At 27.9% G+C, this 23,480-nt stretch overlaps 1 protein-coding gene across 1 annotated transcript in view; it reads left to right on the top strand.

Annotated features, from left to right (window-relative positions):
* The first annotated feature begins 712 nt into the window (after positions 1-712).
* Positions 713-23,480, top strand: part of LOC111679650 — a 31,310-nt gene continuing 8,542 nt past the window's right edge. The window contains exon 1 of the mRNA XM_046945280.1: positions 713-3,721. Coding sequence (XP_046801236.1) covers positions 2,645-3,721 — 1,077 coding nt within the window. The 5' untranslated portion in view covers positions 713-2,644. The remainder of the gene's footprint in view (positions 3,722-23,480) is intronic.

The raw sequence follows: 23,480 nt of genomic DNA, 5'->3' as shown, positions 1-23,480 counted from the left end.
ACTACTATTTTAAAAACAAATTTTATAGTAATATTTACTAACAATATTTAATTGTAAATACATTTCTATGAAAAATTTTTATAATTTACTACTTTTTACTAAAAAGTAGTAGCTAATTTAATACTTTTTGGTAAAAATTTAGAAAAAATATGATTTCTTTTAAGTTTAAATTACCAAAAATCATTATCAATTATAAAATTTATTAATTTTCCTACATTTTTAAAAAGTAGTATTTCTACTACTATTTTAAATTTAAAAAAAAAAACAATATTTTTAGAGTACTTTTTCATTTTAAACAAATTGTCTTAGAGATTTAAAATAAATTAAATACTACTTTTGTGTTCACTAGAAGTCGCTTAAGTACAAAATTTCTGAGAATGGAAAGTTTTTCTGTATGCATAAGGATCTGTTTGAAATCTTGTACAATTAATATGTTTAACATTTTTTAAAGATATTTTTACAAAACTTTGCAATATGTATTAAACGTTTTATTTATAACTTGTTAAGTAATTTGCTCTTTTTTTAAAAATAAATCTTTTTTACAGCTTTTAACTTTATACCTAAACGAAAAATAAAAACCTAAAACACTTTTTTTATAGCATAATTAGTTTAGTTTATAAGATTAATTTATATAAAATTTTGTAGCATTTTGTTAATTAAATGCTAAAATCTAATAACAACAACAATAACTATTTAGTTAACGAAAATTTAAAAAGAGACAAATATTAAATGTAAACCTTATTTTTTGAGTTTATTTTTGTTTTCTTGTTATATACTGGATATAACATTTATTTTATGCGAATGTTGTTGATATTTTAGAGGAATTATTATGTAACTATCGATTTATATATTTGTAACTAGAAAATAAAAAAAAAACATAGAGGGGCAAGAAAGTATATACAGTTGTGTTGTGCTGGTAGAATTTTTTTTCATTACATTTCAATTTAGTTTAGTTAGTTTTTTTATTCTTCCTTTTAAAGGCGAAAACTATAACAGTTTTAGTACAAAAAATACACAGAGTGCAGTTTAGTAAAGAAAAAATAAAAAAAGAAAAACATGTTATACTAATAGATATTTGTTTATGTTTAAGATACATGTAATAGCAACGTCATATCGAACTCATCAGCTAACGTAGAAATCAACCAACCATTAAAAAAATACATTTATCTATAAATCCCACTCCTTACATAGCTCGGCTTCACTTCTTTTCTTTTGGTTTCAAACAAAAATAGTAAAATAAGAAGAAAAGAAATTATAACATTTTATGTGTCATAACAACAATATTAACTTTAATTAAGCAGTAATTGAAATATAACTAAATTTTAGAGCAAATTATAAATGTTAATTAAATAATTTAGTTTAAAATTACAAAAAAAAAACGTTATTAAATGTTAGTTAAGCTTAAACATTTATAGTTTGTTGTATATCATATGCTGTTAACAAGATCTAGTAAAATTTTACAACAAAACCTTAGACCATGTGACCAGACCTTTACAGGTCTTCCTATATATGCTGTTTCTTTAACTCACACTTTCATCCTAACTCTCCATAACACATAATCTCTTAAACCAGCTAAAGCTTAATTAAAAATTCGTAACACTTAAGCATTAACATCAATTCAAAACCCAAATGAGATTATGTGTAATATTTAAAATAACTTTAAATGTTCGTTATCATACTCTCCAAAAAAAAAAATAAAAATAAAAATTACAAAATAAAAAACTTTAAAATATAAACATCAAATTATATTAAAAAAATCTAAATGTTATTTAGAAAATTTCTTAATGTGAACGTGTATTAAACATTCTTAGGTAAATTATATAGTAAGAAATTAAACCATTTTTATAATAATTTATTATCAAAAATTTTTTAAGTAGTCTTTTTTTTAGTTAGTTTTTTAACTTATTTAACATATAATGTAAATTAAAAAATTTTAAGTAAATTTACACAATCATTAATTCCCCTAAAACCATACTGGCTGTATTATAGAAACAAAAAACTAGAGATCTTTTTAGATTAAAAAAAATCCCTTTCAGTATGCACTTAACTTTTTAGAGAGTTTATTTTTGTAAGCAGCACTTTATACTCTTTTAGTTGTGATCTTTTAAACTCAAATCCAAACAAAAAAAAAATCAGTTTTAATTAACAAACAAACATCCCGTGTTTGGCATACAAAATTGTACATGTCATTTCACAACAACAACAGCAACATTTAACTGAACTACCAAATTCTGAAATTTAAGACCATTTTTCTTCTCTCGCTCTCTATAACTCTCTCTCACTCTTTAGTTCTGTCTGCTAATAAAATCAAATATAAAAAAATCAAAAAAAAAATCTAATCCTTAGTCTCTAGACCACAAACACTTGCTCCTAGTAACTTCCAGCTTTTTGTGAGAAAGTTTTAAAACTTACTCTAAGCTTTAACAAATTGTAGACTTCTCTCTAAGAAAAAAACCCTTAAAAAACAACAACAAATTTTACACTTAGCAAAAGTAACTATTTTTTAAAGCAAACACTATAACTACTTAGCCGGGTAACTCAAACTTAAGTTAGCTTTATATTTTACACTCACACACTCTACAAATTTATAAACAAACCAAAAAAAAAAAGAAAACAAAAAAAATAAACAACTAACTTAAACACAATGTATGCGGCAGCGGGCGGTGCTTCGTTGGCCTCGCGTCAGGCCCGACAACGTCAGCGCCAGCAAAAGAAAACTCAACAACTTCAAGCGAAACTACATCCACCGAAGGCAGCGGGTATTGTCCTAGCCGAACATGGCGCTTCCACGCCCACACGACATTCACGCCAATTCCACCAATTACCCAATAATTACTTACGTACACCGCAGGCTCAGGCACGCAAGCTTAGTGCCAGTTATACGGCTCAATCCAAGCTTTTACTGCCAATCGATGAGGGCGACACACAATCGGTGCTGCACATGCAAATGCATTCACATGCTCATGGCCATTATACGGGGCATCCGGGTCATAGTCATCATGCCCATAGTCATGCTCATCAACAGGGCCATCAGCATATGGGCTCCTATACACCCGACGCCCAGCACACGCATCATCATCAGCATGGACGCGTATCGCCTAGATTGGTGCATCGTCATTCGGGCAGCAGTGGCACTAGCTTCCATTATACACACTTGCCGAAATCGGCCACCGCTACGCTGCCGCTGGTTTCGCAAGTTGAGGCCACACCACCGACGTCGCCAGAGGGCGTGGCCGTCGCCGGCGACCACTTAACAGGCGACACCCCACCTACGATGACTGGACAGGAGGAGGCCAGCACAACAATGGCTTTACCTTGCCACGACTCTATTATAGTGACGCCGGCCACGCCCATGGCTTCGCCTGGTCATGTGGCCAAACCACGCGATGAACTTTCCGAAGCTGCAGCGGAAAAACAACCCCTAACCGCCGCCATTGATTCGTGCGATGACGACGAACACATGCAGCCACCCACCGGTCCTCTCGAACGCAAATGCAGTGTCTATCGCATGCGTCGTAGTGATGCTTTTGAATTGGATGCTGCTGCCGCCTCTGCCGTTAGTGGCGTTAAGCGTCAATTCAAAGAGCTACAATTCAATCAGCAACATCAACAATATGAACCCTTACTCACCGATGATCCTCATATTATGTTTCGGGGTGGTCGTAAGGTTCAATTATGCGCCTACTGCGAAGAAGGTATTTGCGTCTGCGAACATATTGAGGTAATTAAGAACAACAACAAGTTTAACTACAACCACGTTCGCAAAAAAAAAAAAAACAAAAAAAAATATATGAACACAAAGCGTCGTAAGAATTTTTAACAGGCTGGCCCTCTCTTTCTATCTGTACTAATTGCTCTCTTTATATACACAATTATTCTCTTTGTGTACTTATTTGCTAATTAATTGTATTAAAATTGTTTAACGCAATACTCAAAAAAAAAAAAAAAAATTCACATGGTGTTGACACAGGCATGAAAAATTTAGTACTTTTGGTTAATAGATTAGTCAACGTGCTAGTCCATAGGCCTATATATTAGAACATAGATTAGTCAATAGAGTAGTTAATAGACTGGTATAAATGCTAGATTAAAGCCACATAAACTAGTCAATACATATTCTAGTCCCTAGACAAGGAAGTAGTCTAGTCTATTCCACAGTCTAGTTCATAGGCTAGTGCATAGACTAGTGCATAGTCTAGTCCATAGACTAGTGCATAAACTAGTCCATAGGCTAGTGCATAGACTATTCCATAGTCTAGTTCATAGACTACCCCATGGACTAATCCATAGACTAGTCCATAGACTATTGCATAGACTATTCCACTGACTATTCCATAATCTAGTCTGTAGTTTAGTCCTTAAACTAGTTCATAGACTAGTGTAAACACTGGTACATATGCTAGTCTCCAGACTAGTCCCTTAACTACTCCATAGTCTATTTCTTATACTAGCCCATAGACCAGTGCATAGACTAGTTCATAAACTTAATCATAAACTAGTCGATATACTAGGACATAGACTACTCCATAGACTATTCCATAGTTCAGTTCAGAAACTATTCCATAGACTTGTGTATCGACAAGCCAATAGTGTCGTCCACAGACTAGTCTATAGAGTAGCGATAGACTAGCCAATTGACTACTCCATAGAGCAGTTAATAGACTAGTATATAAACTGCTCTTTAATGATAACTAGTACAAATTATTTCCATGCCTGCGTTGACATGTTTCTAAAATGCTCTATCCTTTTACAAACTAACTGTGTCTAGCTTTCTGTTCTCTTTTTTTTCCTATTACTTACAAACACTAATCTTTCTAAGTAATCGTGCCACTTTTATTACTACTACTTACTATACGTATAACAAGTATATATATTTTTAAGTTTTGGTCCTTTTCTAAGTGTGTTGTTTTCTTTTTCATTTTTATTACCTTTAACACGATGTATGTTTGTATGTACGAGTGTGTGTAGTTTTAAATGCTATTACATATAATTTTTTATGATTATGATTACTTATATACCACCGAAAAAAAGAAGCAATAACAAAAAAAAAACTAACACACCTTATATTCAACATCCCACATATACAAACTATACTTTTTCATTACATTACCTACACATATACAAACATTTAAACTTTAAATTTTTGAATACTTCATCATTTAATAACGGTTTTATAGCCATCAAAACTTCTTCGTTTCTAATTCGCATTTATTCGTTGTTACACATCTAGCTTCGTTTTCATCTGTGTGTATGTTTGTGTGTTTTTGTGTATCATTCTGTGTGTGTGTGTTGGTGTTTTTATTATTATTATTTTCTATGTTCTATGTAATTTTCAATGTTGCATGTTTGTTGTTTCTTGTTTTTTTTCGTGTCATAATGTTTTCTCGCATGTTTCTCTTTATATACATACATATATATATACATTTTTTTGAAACCACCTTTTCCTTTACTATTATTTCCTTTCCTTATATATACGATATATAGTTCCTTTGTTCTGTTTCTTTACCGAATATAAATTTCTGTTGTTTAGTTTTTTATTAAATGAAAGTGACTTTAAAGCGAGAAATACGGCTCATTAGTTTTAAGGTTAGTTTTGGGGCTGTAGACATTATTACCTAAATAGTGTTTTAGGTTGGTGGTCTCTTACTTAATACTCACATTTACTTACTTGTCTAACATACACACACACACTCTATGAGCAACACATACCCATTTCTTGTATTTTCTTTATAAATAGTAAAAACTATATTTCTTTATATTTTTGGCGATTTTATAGAATTTTATATAGAAAGCAACCTATTTAACAACAGTATTGTTTAAAACCTAAGCATTTATTCCTTACAACTTGGGGGTTCAAACTTTATCTTATTACATGATGAGAAATGATTTTAAACTTTTTTGTTTATTATTACAAGATTTTATTTGGTTGTAGTTGTTGACTTAAGAAGAAAAAGAGTTACTTAGGTTTTAAACCATACTGTACATTTATGTATAGGTTTGTCTCTATGTTTCTAATTCCGTTTTGAAGTTTATACTTGTTGTCATGTTTGTAAAACGTAAAGTTTTTCTTTTTGTCTTTTCAAACTTAGACGACAACTTGGTGGACACTTAAAGAAATTATTATAGGATTTTTAATAAATTAAAATGGAAATGGAAAATTTTCTCTTAAAACTAAAGATTTATATAAAAAACTTGGAATTTACGTTTTTTTGGATATGAGATCCATCGAGGACACAATGAACATTAAGGATGGCACAAACTTAAAATCTTTTAAATATGATTTTCAAATTTAATAAAAAAAATAAAAATCGGTTGAAGATCTTTAAATAGGCTTTATATCGAGATAAATAACGAAAATCTAGAAACTTCTATTTGTACATTAATATATACATATATCATTTTATTGCTTCATATTAATTGTTTCAAGAACTTAAAAACTATACAAAAAATCAAATAAAACATAAATTTCCTTTTAGAACCTTAAATACACAACATATTGTGAAAATAACATAAATCCTTAAAGAGTTTAAAAAAGCTTTTAACCTACTCTATTAAAGTCCCAAGTTTCACTTAAATCGCCCTTGAACTTAAAAAGTTAACTTTTTTTAATACTACTTAACTACAGGGCGTATGATTGATATTAATTAATGGCTTAAAATACAAATTTAACTATAACTTTTGTTGTAAGCCAAAGAAAAAGATTGTTTAAATAGTTTTCAAATGAAAACTTAATACGCTATAGAATCTATAGGAAAATCTTACTTTTCTACAAAAAGAAATTGATAAAAATTTCAAACAAAAATTAAAAAAAATTAAATTTAGAATTTTTTTTAAATTAGTTATTTCTTAAAAAACCTAAGTTCTTATAGTTGAACATATATCAAACTTTGAAGCATTATAGATAAATATAGATTTTGGATTTAAGTTTTATAGAGCTTCAGGATTTAGAGCCAAAAAATCTCCTAAGAAGGAATTTTTCAATGAATATCAAATTTGCATTTAATTCACCTTTAATTATTTTCCAAAGTGTTTCAAAACGCCATTATAGAAATAAACTATAAAGAAAAATCCAAACATTTTTGGAATACTGCCTAAATGCTGCTACTTAATACCTACTATATATATAGATGCTATTTCAACAGCTAAACAGTTTTACTGATATCATAAAATCCTACAACATTTTGTTATGTATACGAAAAATGAAAAAAAAATTTTTGAAAATGTTTAAAGTAAAGAGAAAAACTTCTGCAAACGAAATTTTAATCTTAAAATAAATCTCTTAATTATGACTAAAATTATCATTTAGAATACATTTTAATGTTGAAATAACTAAAGAAATGAAGAAACTAATTACAAAAGACATTAAATATTAAAACATTATTTATTTATATATATTTAACTTAAGGTTTGTTATAACTAAAGTTGGCAAATATAGTTTTCAAAAAGCAAAGGGTGTGGTTTAAGTAGAAAGTTATGAAATTTCCTTTATGCATTTTAGTTTATGTTTAAGCATATTTAAACTACATTTTAAAATTTAAATAGAATTTTTTTTTTAATTTTTTATTTATATTTTCATATTTAAATTTAAAATTTAAAACAAGTTTCTTTTTGAGAAAAGTTTAATTTTTTTTAAAGATTTTATTTTTAATTGCAATAGCTTTCAGGAACTATTTCAAAAGTCTTAAAACTAGTTTTACAACAAAAGTTATACTTTAATTTGCATTTAAAGTCAGAAATTAAAATTAATCATACGTCCTGTGGGAAATTAATTTTCAAAGATATCGTCTAAAGTTTAAGAGCTATTGTTTTGTAAAGTGTTAAACGATTTTCATTATTTTCATCATTGGACGATTATTTAAGGAGTTAAAGGCAATCGCTTATAGTTTAAAGGCTATCTGAAGATCATTTAGGTTTTTAGTAGAGTAAGTCTTAAGTTTTGTAAAGTGTTAAACGATTTTCATTGTTTTCACCATTGGGCGACTATTTAAGGAATTTAAGGCAATATTTCATTGTTTTTTTTTAAGAACCTTTAAGTGTTTTATTGAAATGAACTCTTTTTAGGGAAATATATAAAAAATGTTGGTCGTAGACCCACAAAACCATACATATATATATACATACATATATTTTTATTTGATTCTTAGATGATCTAGCCAATCCCTTCCGTAGTCTGTCTGTGTATTGAACTAGGAATGATTGAGCTTAAACAGGAATTGAGTAGAAAATTTCTACAAATATCTGTTGATAAAGTTTGTTTGCTTTGGAAAATGCGCACACAGTATTTCCATACTTAATCCTTGTCTCCGTATACTGCACTATAGACTGCTTTTCATTTTAAAACGCCAGAAACTCCAACATTAGTATGAAAACAAAGGCCAAATTGGCGCATTAGATAAAGTGGATGTGTCATTTTGAATATAAAGAAAATATTAAATAAGTTCGTTTGACAAAATATAACAACTCCACTTTAGTATGAATATTTACGACCAAAAATGGGCGGCATATCAGAAGGAGGCGTGACACTTATTATATGAATTAAATTCAAAAAATTTTGCACGAAAGAAATTTGACCTAAATAAAAACATTGGGGGAAAATGATAATGAAGATTATATAGTCGATCATGGTTCAACATAAAAAAGGCCTACACCAGTAATTAAGTTAAAAATTTAGATTTTTTTTAATTCAAAAGTATTTTAATCCTTTTTTGACGAAAAAAGGAATTTTCTAAATGAGGGTTTTTTTGGGGGCCTGGCGTTTTAATATGATCCTTTCCTTATAAAATTTGATAAAAGGATTTACGTCTATATTAGTTACTTATGCAGTTTATAAGTGAATTTTGATCATTAAGTCATTTTTAGAAGGGGACTTTGTCATTTAGTACAGCGGGTGGTATAAGTAATATTTTATTCTAAATACATGAAAATATTACTCATACCACCCGTGGAACATACTGCAAATTCCTACTGCAATTCACTTAAGAAAACTTGAAAAATATTTAAATATTTTATTGATTATGATTTTGAAAAAATAAATTCTTAAGTTTTTACAATATTTTCAAATTAAACACTTTAATTTTATTAAATAATTGTGGGTGTTTTGTTAGAAAAAAAAAGAGAACAACAATTTGCGTTGTGGTGCCAAAATTAAACAATAGAAAATTGTCTACTTTTTTTGCTGTATAAGGGTTTTTTTAACATTGGCAATTGTGAAATACAGTTGTAATACACACACACACACAAAACAATAGAAACCATACTTTACACACACACAGTTTTTTACATATATATGTATATTTTTGGAAAACATTTTAGTTTGTTTATTTAATAATAAAATACTATTTATTATTTATTGTTTGCCATTTAGTTAAAAAAGTAACAAAACAAATGTGTTTAAAACAATAATACAAAAGTGTAAATCATTTTTTAAATAGAAAAACTTGTTGCCTAAAATTAAATTTTATTACAAAAAAAATCTAAATGTAACTAAAAATGTAAATAAATATAAAATGAAATTATTTGCCTTAAATAAATAATTAAAAAAATAAAAATAACAAATTTAAATGAAGATTTAATAAAAACAAAAACAACAACAATGTTTATTTAGTTAAACAGACAAACACTTGCATAAACATGTTTACGGTGCTAAGAATGGAAGAAATAGTAAAATAGGAAAATTTTATTTTTCCAAAGCGACCATTTTTGACCCAAAATGTTAATGTTTGTGTATGTGTTTATAAACGAGTGAGAGAAGATTTTGTTTTTTTTTTAAGGTTTGAGTAATCAACCTACAAAAACAAACATTACTTTTAAGAAAAAGAAGAAAAGTGAGTGTAAAACAAAAGCGAAAAACAAAACGTCTAAACCACTAAATAAATGAATCTAAATTATAAAAGAAAAGTGAAAAGTAAAATGAAAATGAAAATGCGTTTAAATGCTAAATTAAGCTGTAAAAAAGTTAGGAATTTAAAAAATTCTAACAAACAAATAACACAAGAAATTACTAAAGCATACATATCGTAATCAAAATGAAAGGAAAATAATAATAAGAAAAACAACAACGGCAAAAAGCAGCAGCAGCAATTACAACAAAACAAATTTGTTACTTGAAACAACTTAAAAAAAATGAATTTTTACATACGCCTTCACCGCCATTTTAAATAAAAAAATATAAAAATTTAAAACAATTAATATACATAATAACAACAACAATATATATAACAAAAACATACGTACATAACTTATTTATTTATTATATATTTAGAAAAACTAAAAAAAACACATAAGAACTTTAAATACAAATTTTATTTATGAACTGACAAAAAAAGAAAAAACCTTAACAACTAACTTCTTGTCTTATTAGTTCTAAATAAAATAGTAAATTTTTAAGAAAATCTCAAGTTTATGTATCGACTGTTGTGTACGTGCGCACAATTACGTTTAAACTGGTGGTTGCGTCGGCGTGGTAGACGTAGACGACGCAAGGGTCAACGTAGACAGAAACATCATCGTTGGAAAGTACAAAAACATATAAAAAGAACGACATAGCAGCAACAAATAACGCAGCAAAATTTTGTGATAATTATTAACAAATACAACAACAACAACAACGATAACTACAGATAACGACAAACAACAACTACAATAATTACAACAGACAACAACTAAAGGATAACGTTAATAACTACAAAAACAACAACTAGCTGTATAAACAGGAAAAGCAAAGCCTGCTATTATCTTAACAACAACAACAAAAACAACAGCCTTTTTTTATAGCACTTAGAGCAAAAATCGTTTGTTATACATACAAAGCTAGCAAGAACGCCCCGAGAGCAGTTATACTCTTCTCTCTCTCTCTCTCTCTACATATATATAGATAATTGTCAGGTTTTAACTCTACATACTTACTACTTTATATTATTATATTAACATAAGACTATTTTAAAATATTCAAAGTAAAAAAATTATTTCCCCAAAAAAAGAAATTATGAAATTTTATTATAATTTTTTGTTTTTCTTCAAATTAATAACAATATAATTATAATAAAACTATAACAAAAACGCCTTCAGTTTTACATATAGGGCTCCTGAAGAACATAAATTCTAGTTCTTCTCTAAACAAAAAAACACGGTTACAGACGTCTAAGCAGCCTTAAAAAACAAAGCTCTTCAACTCTTCAACGCCAACTAAAGCAAAATACAAACAGATAAATAAGAAACAATTAAATATTAAACAAACTCAACACATGTAACCAACAGTCAACTACTGCTCGTTAAAAAAAAAAAAAACAAAAAAAGTTATTAAATAAAAATTACCCTTCCCCCTCAAAGAGCGAGTAGTTTGTTTATGTATTGGCATTAAAATTAATAATTTAAAGCAAACAAAAAAAATCCAAATAAAAAGAAAACTTATACTCTTCATCAGCTTATTATAGTCACTGATTCAGTATCGATTTAGTTACGCATAGAGTGATTGTAAAAAATCAGCATTAAAGATGCAGGCAGCATTGATGCTAAGATCGAAATCTCGGGTGGCGAGAAGAAGAAAGCTACGAAAATTAGGTGGAAGACTTGAGTTGCCTAGTAATGTAGCAACCAAAGAAATAGCTCCATTTCCTCGTTATCCGCCTGAGTCATGGGTAATATTATTTTCTTTTTTTTTTTTCTTATTGTTTTTGTTCCATTTTATTTCGTTTTGTTTTTTTTCTTATTATTATACTTTCTCTCTCTCTCTTAAAAAAAAAACATCAGTCTCCTAAGTAAAAAAAAGAACGGCAAATAATTCTCTTTTTTAAAACTACTACCACACTTAAAAAATAGTTTTATTAATTAGCTGACCCTAGTTCTTAAACCTCTCGCTCTAGCTCTAGATTTCTATCACATTCTCTCTCTCTCTCTCGCTCTTTTTTCCAAAAGGAAAAGAGTCTTTTGTAAAATGTAAATTTATTTGCAGAACTCCTGTTGTAAAAATACTGTAGATGTCCTAGACCAATTAAAATATCCGCTCTCCCGCTCTCTCTTTCTCTGTCACTAAGTTTGTTATTACTTTGTTTTTTTATAATTTCAACTATTTTTAACTAATTTTTTTCTACTTAGTTTGTGTTTTATACAGTCAGTTGTTTCTTTAACCTTAGACCAATTTTTTTAAAAATTAAAAATATTGTATAAATAGTATTCCAAATAGTTTTTTTTTTTAAATTCTACAAAATAGTTAATCCACCACACACCAGTTAATATTTTAAAACAATAACAAAAAAAACAAGGCTTTTATTAGTATTTAAAGAAAAACCAAAACATTTAAAGGTTATTCTGTCAATGCTTAACTTTAATATTATATCTACTACCTCTACCTCTAGATATTATTGTTATTATTTAAACAAAACCTACAAGATCATTATATAACCAACATCAGCAAGTTATACATTCCTATATGTATATATAATAGCTATTTAGTAAATAAACTCTAATTCTAGTACTTATATACATATATAGTTTATATATATAAAGTAGATTTTTAACTTAACTCTTTTCCCTCTCTCGCTATCTCTCTCTCTCCTAATTTAACTAAAACCTTACTCTTACTATCTATTTATTTGTTCCTTAAACCTTTTAACCCTCTTTTTTAAAAATGTAGAAATTTGTTAAACTCACACTTCTAGCTAAAAACCCTTTACATTTAATCAATTCAAAACAAAAACCCAACCATTTGCAAAATTTACAGTAGATTTTTGCACCAAAATAAAAACAAATTTTCACCTCAAATTTATGGTAGTAACGCTTAAAACCAAAAACAAAAAAAAAAACGAGTTCTACCCCTGCTCCGTAAACATAAAATAGCTAAAAAAAAACAACAACCACAAACAGTAGTTATCAATTTATAGTTTATTTTTTGTTTTAATTAAATTTTATTTTACTCCTTTCTTTTTTTTCGTTTAATTTATCACCTTTTAATTTTGAAATAATTTCATTAAACTCAACAAATAATTTAGTTTTTTTAGCCCACTTACACAACAAGTGAAGAATCCAAAAATAATTAATTAAAAATCCAAAATAAAAGTGTATGTATTTTTGTCACAACTTCTATCAATCACATTTTTGTTGTCCAAAAAAAAAAAACCGACGGCATACATACAACACTTATTTCGCTACAGTTTATCATACGGGTATGATGTGTTTTGTTTATCATTTAATTACAATTTTAAACCAATTACATAATAATACACTTGTGCTTATATAATTTCAAAAAAAAAGCTACTTATTAGTCGCATTTAAAGTTTTTAAATTTTCATAAAATAATTGTCCAATTTAATTTTGAAATATTATGATCGCCAAGTCATCACCGCTTTTGACAAAAAACAATTCAGTTCTATTGAATAGGATTTATTCAGTCTTATATCAGTTAAACTTCAGTAATGGATCCTTAATCAATTCTAATTTAGTTCTAATTTCGGTGTAGATCAGTAGTTCTATATCAATTTTATATCAGTCCTTAATCAGTTATAATTGTGTAGATTAGTTCCAGATTTACACGTTTTTTTTTCAGTTTTAGTTTAGTTCTAGTTCAGTTCTAGTTCAGTTCTAGTTCATTTCTAGTTCAGTTCTAGTTCAGTTCTAGTTCAGTTCTAGTTCAATTCTAGTTCAGTTCTAGTTCAGTTCTAGTTCAGTTCTAGTTCAGTTCTAGTTCAGTTCTAGTTCAGTTCTAGTTCAGTTCTAGTTCAGTTCTAGTTCAGTTCTAGTTCAGTTCTAGTTCAGTTTTAGTTCAGTTTTAGTTCAGTCCTTGTTCAGTTCAAGTACAATTCTAGTTCAGTTCTAGTTCAGTTTTAGTGCGGTTCTAGTTCATGTTAAAATTTTAAGCAAATTTTGTACTAAAGCCTTTGTAATTTTAAACGCATTTTAAATTCTTCAACATTTCATTGCTTAATTATTTTTTCCTACAGATGTTAATAAACATACCAATCTTAGTTATATGAGCACAAGTGTAGGTAATAATTAAACACATATATACTTTTTATATGTAACTTATATATAAATATAAATATTTATATAATAATATTTCTTTTATATGGCTTTTATGTCATTCTAAGCGTTTACTGCTATTAATGTTATAATAATAAATAAATTGTTGTTTTTTTTTTCTTTTTTTTTCAAAAAATAAATAATTGTGGAAATTGTTTTGCCAAACATTTCCTTAACACCATTAAAACACATCTACCACCTATTCCTAAAAAATAAACACATCTAAAACACCAAAACAAACACAACTTTACGATTTGACGAGTAGTAACAACCTATAGACTAAACTAACTAATCAAATATTTCATTCATTTGTATAACAAAAATGATGACGCGCTAAATGCCCTTACTACTACTACTACTACCCACTTATAAAGCTAATTAAATGACTGCATCAATAACAAAACACTTTGACTGTTTTCATTATTTTATGTGGCAAATTTCGTAATTGGATTTCCTAAAAAAACTAAAATCTAACAAAAAAAAAAACAAACTTAACACAAACACAAAATTTTTTCTTTCCCCTTTTTTATTGTTAATGTGCTAATCAAACAAAAATATATATAATTTTCACCTGCCTTCCATGTACGTTGCCAAAAAAAATGTATATGTATATATAACAACCTGTGTAAACAACCAACAACAACCTGTCAACCAAAATCATCTACCAACCCCAACAACTAAAAAAAAAACAACGAATCAATTCACCTTTATATATATACATTTATATAACTGAAACATTTTGTTGTTATTGTCTAACAAATGTATAAAAAAAATTTGAACCAAAAAAATATTTATAAAATGCCGCTCTCTCGCTGTTATCATGTTTATAACAAAAAAAAAAAAACTTTTATTGATCATACGCCTCGTACTTGTTACGTTGTTGTCCAATAACTCTCTTCTCTCTTGTATATAACAAACCAAATGGACAGTAAGTTCCGAGCCTAAGAATGATTATAATTTTGAACAAAAAATTTTTGTTTGTTTTCACCTAAAATTAATTATAATTAAATATAATTTTTAATTTTGTTTTTTTTTTTCTTTTGAAGTTTTAACGTACAGTGAAAATGCTTGTAAATACATACAATGCATACTATTTTTATTGATAAAATTAACTAATAAAACACTTTTCTTTTAGAATGATTAGTGATTTAATAATATTAAATGTTTTTTTTAATATAAATTTTTTTAATTTTTTTCAACTAGACACAATAGTAGAGCATTTGTTTATGAAAGTTAAAGTGAAAAATATTAATTTTTATAGATTTCTTTAAGTTTTTTTTCCAAAAAACAAAAATATATATATTTCTAAATATGGCGTTAATTTCACCATCACTTCACCTTTATTTTACACAACTAAACACTTTAGCTAGAATACTCTCAACTTAACAAGCCTGCACTTTCTTTCTAAGTTTGAAAGAGTTAACAGCTTGTCGTTGAGAGTAATATTAGCCACAAAAACTCTTTTTGTTTAAAAAAAAAACTTATTTTTTTGTTTATATATTTTTTTTATAAAACAAAAACAACAACAAATAAAAAATAGTATGTAAATATTTAGTAAAACTAGTTTGTTTTAAATTACTTTTTTTAGGTATGGTTTACAAGCATTTTCCCTTACATTGATTCACTTCAAGTTTTTTTATCATTCTAACTGTCTATATCTCTCTCGCTCTCTTTGTCACACTCTTAAGTAGTATTTGTTGTTAAAGTTAAACCAAACAAAAGCTAAACAAGTAAATAAAGAGAAAACCTCCCTTTTAAAATAGGAGACTTGTATACATACACAGCATAACGGCACCAATAATGTTAATAACATTTCACTGTTAGTAGTATTAGCATAAATAAACATACAACAAATCCTGAAATATAATAATACGCTCATATACCTTCACGTTAGTGTCTCTCTATCTCTCTCTGTTTCAACCAGTAACAGTTTCATTTAGACTTACTTTTTTTACACGTAAAACATAACACACTATCTTACTCTCAATTATTATTTCTTTAACCGTTACTCGAACACATATAACTTTGCTCATTTGCTTAAATGTTAATTGTTCTTAAACATTTTTCCTTGGTTAACATTTTGTAACATGTAACTCTCACTCTCAATAATGTGTTTAAACATTATATTTAGACAGTTATATGATCACATATAATTTTACTCATTTGCTTACACGTTAGTCTCTCTCTCAAACATTTACACTTGTATACATATCTCTCTCTTTCTTTCGTACTCAAATCTTAATATACAAAACTATTCATGACAAACTTTATATTTTATGAGTTTACTCTCTCACTCTCTTTTATTCCCTCAACAATTACCTACAACTCTTTTTGATTTTAAAAACTTATTTACTCTTGCGCTCATTAACATTAACTTTAACAGAATTACATTGTTTACAACATAAACGTATTTACACTTAATTTTACATTTATTTACATTTACGTTAAAAAAAAACGTACGAAATTTTTGTTGTGTACATAATTTACATACATAATTGTAGTACATTTAGTTAAAATCAATGTTTAACAATAATTAACAACCAAAAAAAAGAACAAAAACTCAATTATTATATAAAAAAAAAATTAAAAAACCAATGTTAGTATTAACCAAAACAAAAAACCAAGTTAAGAAAAACCAAAAAAAACGGTATCAAGTTTTCCCAAAGATTCTGTTAAGCTTGCTTGCCTCTCATTCCCGTTTTCGATCTAGGAGCTCAACTTGATTCAATATGCGAATTAAATTCCACAAAAAGCAAAAAAAAGGCCAAACCAAAAAAAACCCAATTTAAAATAAAATAACAAAAGCAAAAGAAATCAAAAGCTACAAAAAAACGCAAAAATAAAACTTACCACTACTTTACATAAGGTATAATGTATATATGTATGTAATATGATGACCTACTTATACCCATACATATATACATATATATATATCCTTAGCCCTATGTACAGGTAATTTCATTCGTATGTACTATATTCGACCACAGCTGAATTGAAATACAATCACAATTGTTATTACTATTATTATTATTATTGTTATAACTATTATCCTTTTATATCCTTATTTACAATTTATATGTAAGTAAACTTTTTTGTGGAACATTCACAAGTTGAAACAAGTGGTAAAGTAAAACCGTATTAAATAATAATAAAAAAACCAAAAAAAAAAAACAAAACAACTATAAATAAATATTAAAACCATCTAACTAAGGAAAATAATAATACTGCTACTACTTAAAATAGACAACTGCTACAATTTATCTAAAAGCAAAAGAAACATCTCAATTAATTATAAAACATCTGAAAAAAATTAATCTACAATACACAAGAGCAGCTGACACCAGACAATCTATATAAAAATTAGTTTTATTTGTTATTTTCACTCACTCTTTCTCTCTCTCTCTATAATCTCTCTCGCTCGCTTTTTTCTCTATCTATCTCTCTCTGTTTAAGTATTTTTCTAACATAATTATTGTTATTATTATTTTAACATATTTGTTTTTTTAAATTTAATTCTCTTTTAATTAATAAAAATGTAATTCTCTGGTGTGTAAGTATGTGTGAGTGTGTGTGTGTGTGTAGGTGGAGAACACCTGGAATCAAAGTGTTAGTTTAGTTACAAGCCCTAAAAAGAGTTAATTTGCATTTTCTTATGCCTACAAACTTGAAACACTCTTAAACTTACCTTAACACCAGTGTTGCCAGAAGCATCACTTAAACATCTCAATGCTGATTGAAAAATACCAAAAAAAATATCTCTAAATTCAGAATTCTTTTCTGTTACGTATATTAGGGGGTCTTTATCGTCTTTTTTCCAATTTACAGCCTTCTTCGTATTATCATTTCAAAGGGAAACTGCAAACATTAACCTAGTTGTATCTCCTTTGTAAAAAGGATTCCCTCTAAGTGGTTGCTTGACAAGGTTGTCATCACTTCAAACCAAAGTCTTCTTTGTATAGAATTCCCAGCATGTCGCACCTCCTTAGCGTTAAGTATTCCAGGGCATGTTCAATCAGCTTCTGTGGTTGCAAAGAGTATTTGGAAAACTTTACGTATCCAAGAACATTACATCTTCAGAACAACCCAAACCTCAATCGTATACGTGAAAAACTTCAATGAAAATCAACATCAAATTAGAAAAAGTGGTCCGTTACCTACCTTAGATAAGAAAAAAAGGGGTATGGAGCAGCAATAAAAGACAAATTTAAGCAGAGTCGATTTTATGCAATAGATTTTTGTCTGTTCCACACCATACATCTGTGTTCTGTTCCATAGAGCATCGCTATCAAATCGAAAAGCATGAAGTTGCCATGTGGTTGTTGTATTTTATAACAAAATTGCTGTGATAACTTCGCACATTTCGATTTCAAGCGAAGTTCATCACAGCCCCCAAAGTACTCTCCTAACTTGTTTGTCAATGCTTACTTGGGCACGTTATTTATTAATTTCCATGCGGAAATGAATAGTAGTCAGCTGACACTTTCATTTGGTCAGCTTGTAACAGCTGATTTGGGAAATGTTCACTTTAGAAGGCCGAGAGACTTCTACATTTCCACAATAAAAGGATCTTTGTTCCGATACAATGCAATTGTTAATGACATCAATCAATTCTCTCAAAAGAATGTCAACTCCACCGGGAGTGGCTGACTTTATAGTATATTACCCTATTAGTCCAATAGATCGAATAATATCACTCTTAAAGGTGTTGATAGTTTCGTGAGTTTAAAGTAAAATCGACGACCCGAGGAAGCATATTTGAATCGTCAAAACTGTATATCTTTTTATTGCCGGACTACGCTTGAAAACGGTCCACTTCTTAATAGAAGACTAATTTTTCTTATAATGTATATTCTTGCCGTATTCCTCTTCGTATCAGGAAAGATGTAGGTCCTTGACCAGAGCTTCATAATTTTGTTTAAAATTATCAAAAGCGTTCTCAAAGACTAAGAAGATGAAGTGTAGATAACATAGAGATATTCATAGGAGTTCCTTTATGCTGTTATTTCTCTTTCTTTGCGATCTTGAGGATAATATCATCCGATTCTTAAGAGAATGGCTTTCGCATTAGTTTGAATTTATATGTAGATCTCTATGGAGTTGCCAACTTTAATAGTTACGTTTCCCTTCGGTTAGTAGTTTGAAAGCTGTTGTAATTCCCAATGTAAAGTCCGGGAATGTCTTTCTCATTCTCTTAAGAACATGTCACTTCTATGAGATCATCAATTAGTATTATTTTAACCACTGTAGGCTTAAATTTTTTTTTTGGAAAATTCTCGTTATAAGACTCGACTTGATTTCTCCTTTATGTTGAGAGTTGATTTAAAGTAAAAAATACCTTCTAATAAAGATAAATTTCTCTATATGTAATTGGCAACACTGTTTCAACACACATACATTCCTTACAAATCAAATATGCAAAGAATTTCTTAAAGAAAAAAACTTAAAATTTCATTTAAATATTTATATATATCTGTGAGTGTGTGTGTATGTGGGAATGTGTGAGAGTAAGTGTAAGTGTGTAAAATAGTTTTTGTATTTTAAAATGCATTTCCTTTTTTTATATTATTACAGGTGTGTCGGTAAGTTATTGATTAGTTATTGTTAATGACAGTTCTATTTTTTTACATCAAATAAACAAACAACAACAAAAAACAAATGTCTGGCCACATATATATATATTTAAATGTGTGTCTTAGATACACTCGCCGCAACACACACATACACAATTGCGTATGCATATGTATAAGCAAAGTCTTTAAACTTATAAGAACATATGTACATTAACAGCAACATCAATCGCAATCAACAATCACCACTTAACCGGTCTGTGATTGTTATGAAATTGATGGTTTTATTTTTGAGAAATCATATATCGAATGTCTTATTGTTTTCAAAAGGATTGTGGGTGCATTGATCTGAATAAATAACTTTTGTAATGTCATTGGAATATTTTGTTTATTTGAAAGGAAAACATTCTACATAAATTAATTGAACTATAACGTTTAATTTCCATATTAAAGAACTTAATTCTTGGTTATATTTCCAGTAGTACTGGGTAAGTGGTACATATCTATACTCGGTATATTTTAAGATCTCTAATGGTTGTTGAATTAATTGAAAAAAAAATGTGTTTTAAAATTTAACGCACAGTGTGGGAAAATCGAAATGTTCGCTTTATATGAAATCTGATATTCAATAACGTAGGAGATATTCTCTTTTTGATCCACACTAGTGAGCTGAACAGAGTGGATGATAATAAACTCTTCTTTCTCTTAATTTTATAAAGAGAAAGAGTTGTTCGTTTGGTAATGCAGTTTAAAAGTAATTAGGATAAAGCAGTTAATAATACCTGTAGACTTGTGATCGTTAACTAGTTTTTGCGTAACTCTTTATTTAGGTATTTCTCTAAGAAAGAATACATTTCAAAATTCAATATATTTAGTACACAAATTGGAAAATGTTTGTTCTTGAAGCGATTTACTAGACTTAGGATTCTAAATAAATAAATTTTATTCCAAAAAAGCTAATAGTGCCGTTTATATTTACAACATTTGCGTTCTGATAACAAACTTCTCGAACACATGTCTAAAAGATTGTGGGTCCTTTAAAAACTCAATTTTAACCAACTGGCAGTAAATGCTGAGTAAATTAATGTTCCTTATATGTGTCTTAAAGACTGAACAAAACTATGGGTCCTTTCGATAACTAAGGTCCTCAAAAAAATGATTTTAACAAACATTAGAGTAAACCCCTTCAAATACCGAATAAATTTATCTTTCTTAAGTCAACTAAGGTCAAAGTTGAAATTTTTGTTCCAAGTGAGTGAGCTAAAAGTGTTTCTTAAACATTTATGTTCTTATTTAAATGATTTTCTATAGCAAACTTATCGAACATTTTTCTAAGAGATATAAACAAAGATATAAGTTCATCAGACATTTAGTGACTATCTAACGTAAATCTTAACAGATAATACAATAAAAAGCTCTGAAGAGATTATGTCCTTTAACTCAACAATTCGGAACACTATTGCCAGTAGCAGAAAATTACTTTTACTAATTCGTATACGTTTAATTGTATGTATATGTGTGTGCGAATGGGTGTGTATTTACATAAACTGTACATTCGTGTAATAAAAATTTAGTACAATGTACATAATATGATCGATTACTAAATTATTTTCTTATTTTAAACGATTCAAAACTAGTTTCATCATTAACAGTTAATTTGTTGATTACGTAGTAAAATGTAATTTAAAATTAAAAAAAAAGAAGTATATTTGTTTTAGCCGAATACTATTTATATAAAATCATACATTTTTAAAGAAAAACCCCAACCCCCACCCCCCACAACAACACACTTTCCAATGGTATACAAATATAAACATAAACTTACACATACATATACAAACATATACTTAAACATAGCTATTAAATTATATATGTTTAAGTGTAAATATGTATATGTTTCTATAGGTGTGTTAAAGCCTTAAATACCTTAAACATATTTTCAATAACAACAACTAACTTAACTATTTATTTATACTACATTAAATTTATTTCATTTATAACACCTTACTTTTATACTTTAACTCCTTTTATTATTATTATTAATCAATTAATTAACAATTTCTTTTTTTCATTTTCTTTTAAACAATTCATTAAATCTTTTACTCTTTTAATAATTATTAAGCAAATAAATTTTTAGTAACATATTATAACGTTTGAAAAAAAAAATATGAAGAAATAAATAAAATTTAAAAGCACGCCTTCTTCTTTTAATTGGAGGATCAATCAATCAGTCAAATCAATTAAAAAACAATCAATCAGTCAATCCATCAATCTATCAGCTCTTAACAAAAGATTTGCATGAACTTGCAACGACTTAACACATTCTAAATCAAAAATTTATTGTTGAAGTGAGTCGTTAGGTTTCTACTTCTACTTCCCCCCCAAAATAAACAAAACATTATGGTCATCACAATCATGTTAATAGGTATAATGATCATTTTTAACAAACTCTATATTCAAACGCAACATTTTTGTTTAAACTTTTTCTGTTGTCCAGCTATGGTTGCAATTCAATATGTATGTATATATTATTATTATAAGTATTTTATAATAAATATTATTATAATTTCTTTTCTTTTATATAAATTTTATAATTGTATAAATAAAGTCTGCGTAACTATCTAAATGTAAAATCTTTGTTAGTCCTTTGATTAGTGTAGTTGTGTGCTTCAAACAAATGGTGTTTATACTGTAACATGGCAAAAGTTGTTAGCTTCAAACAAGTTTTAATAAACTTTAATAAATTACATGTTGTAAACCTTTTTGATCAGATATATATCCATAAATCGTGGTAGAATGGCGACTATGTTAACTAAAGTCATTTACTCCCGTCTTTCATTATTTTTCAGACATTTAAGGACCAACTTTCAAAACTTCTCGAAGACATTACTGATTTCAAATATATAAGTCTAAGTAATTCTCCGAATAATCTATGCTTTATTAAGACTCAACTTTGCAATATTTATGGTTCGATTTCACTTAATTTAAAAAGCTTACACTCGAACCTATTTTAGTTAAGTTGGATTGATGGAATATTGGATGCGAAACTTTTATTTTAATTTAAAGATAATATAACATCACTCGATGGACTCCCCACTTTATAAATAGTTTACAAAACACTTTGGTCTCTTTAAGTCTAAAATGTTTATCCAACCTTAATTCAAGATCCGTATTAAAGCAAAATTAAAAAAAACTATGTTGAAACTAACAACTTTGTCATTTTACAACTGTTCTGCATGCTGGGTATAATATATAGCTTTACATTAATACATATAAATACATATGTAATACATGTATAAACTGATTTATAAAATATATATAGACTAAAATATTAATTCTAAAAAAAATCATCTCTAAGAAATATGTAAAAAATGTGAGGTTAATTATAATTCAAAACAAACGTTTTAAACATGACATTAGCCTAATTGAAATATTAATAATAAATAGAAATATTGATTTAAAACCGATTAAACACCTTTCTAATAACATTCAACATAAATAATTGGGTGGAGTTTTATGTACAATATCTTTATAAAGTTGTAGGAGGATTTCCTTTATTCTAGTTAGGCGGTGTTACAACACAAAATAATAACCACCCTCAGGTAGACATAAAAAGAATACAACAAACATATTTATGCCAACTAGACCGGAACTAGAACTGAACTAGAACTGATTTAGAATTGAACTAGAACTGAACTGGAACTGAACTAGAACTGAACTGGAACTGAACTAGAACTGAACTAGAACTGAACTAGAACTGAACTAGAACTGAACTAGAACTGATTTAGAATCGAACTAGAACTGAACTAGAACTGAACTAGAACTGAACTAGAACTGAACTGGAACTGAACTAGAACTGAACTGGAACTGAACTAGAACTGAACTAGAACTGAACTAGAA

Source organism: Lucilia cuprina, chromosome 2 (genome assembly GCF_022045245.1).
Source record: "Lucilia cuprina isolate Lc7/37 chromosome 2, ASM2204524v1, whole genome shotgun sequence".
In the NCBI taxonomy this organism is placed as follows: Eukaryota; Metazoa; Arthropoda; class Insecta; order Diptera; family Calliphoridae; genus Lucilia; species Lucilia cuprina.
The sequence above is the reverse complement of the archived record's forward strand: the minus strand, read 5'-3'. Positions and strand labels throughout refer to the sequence as shown.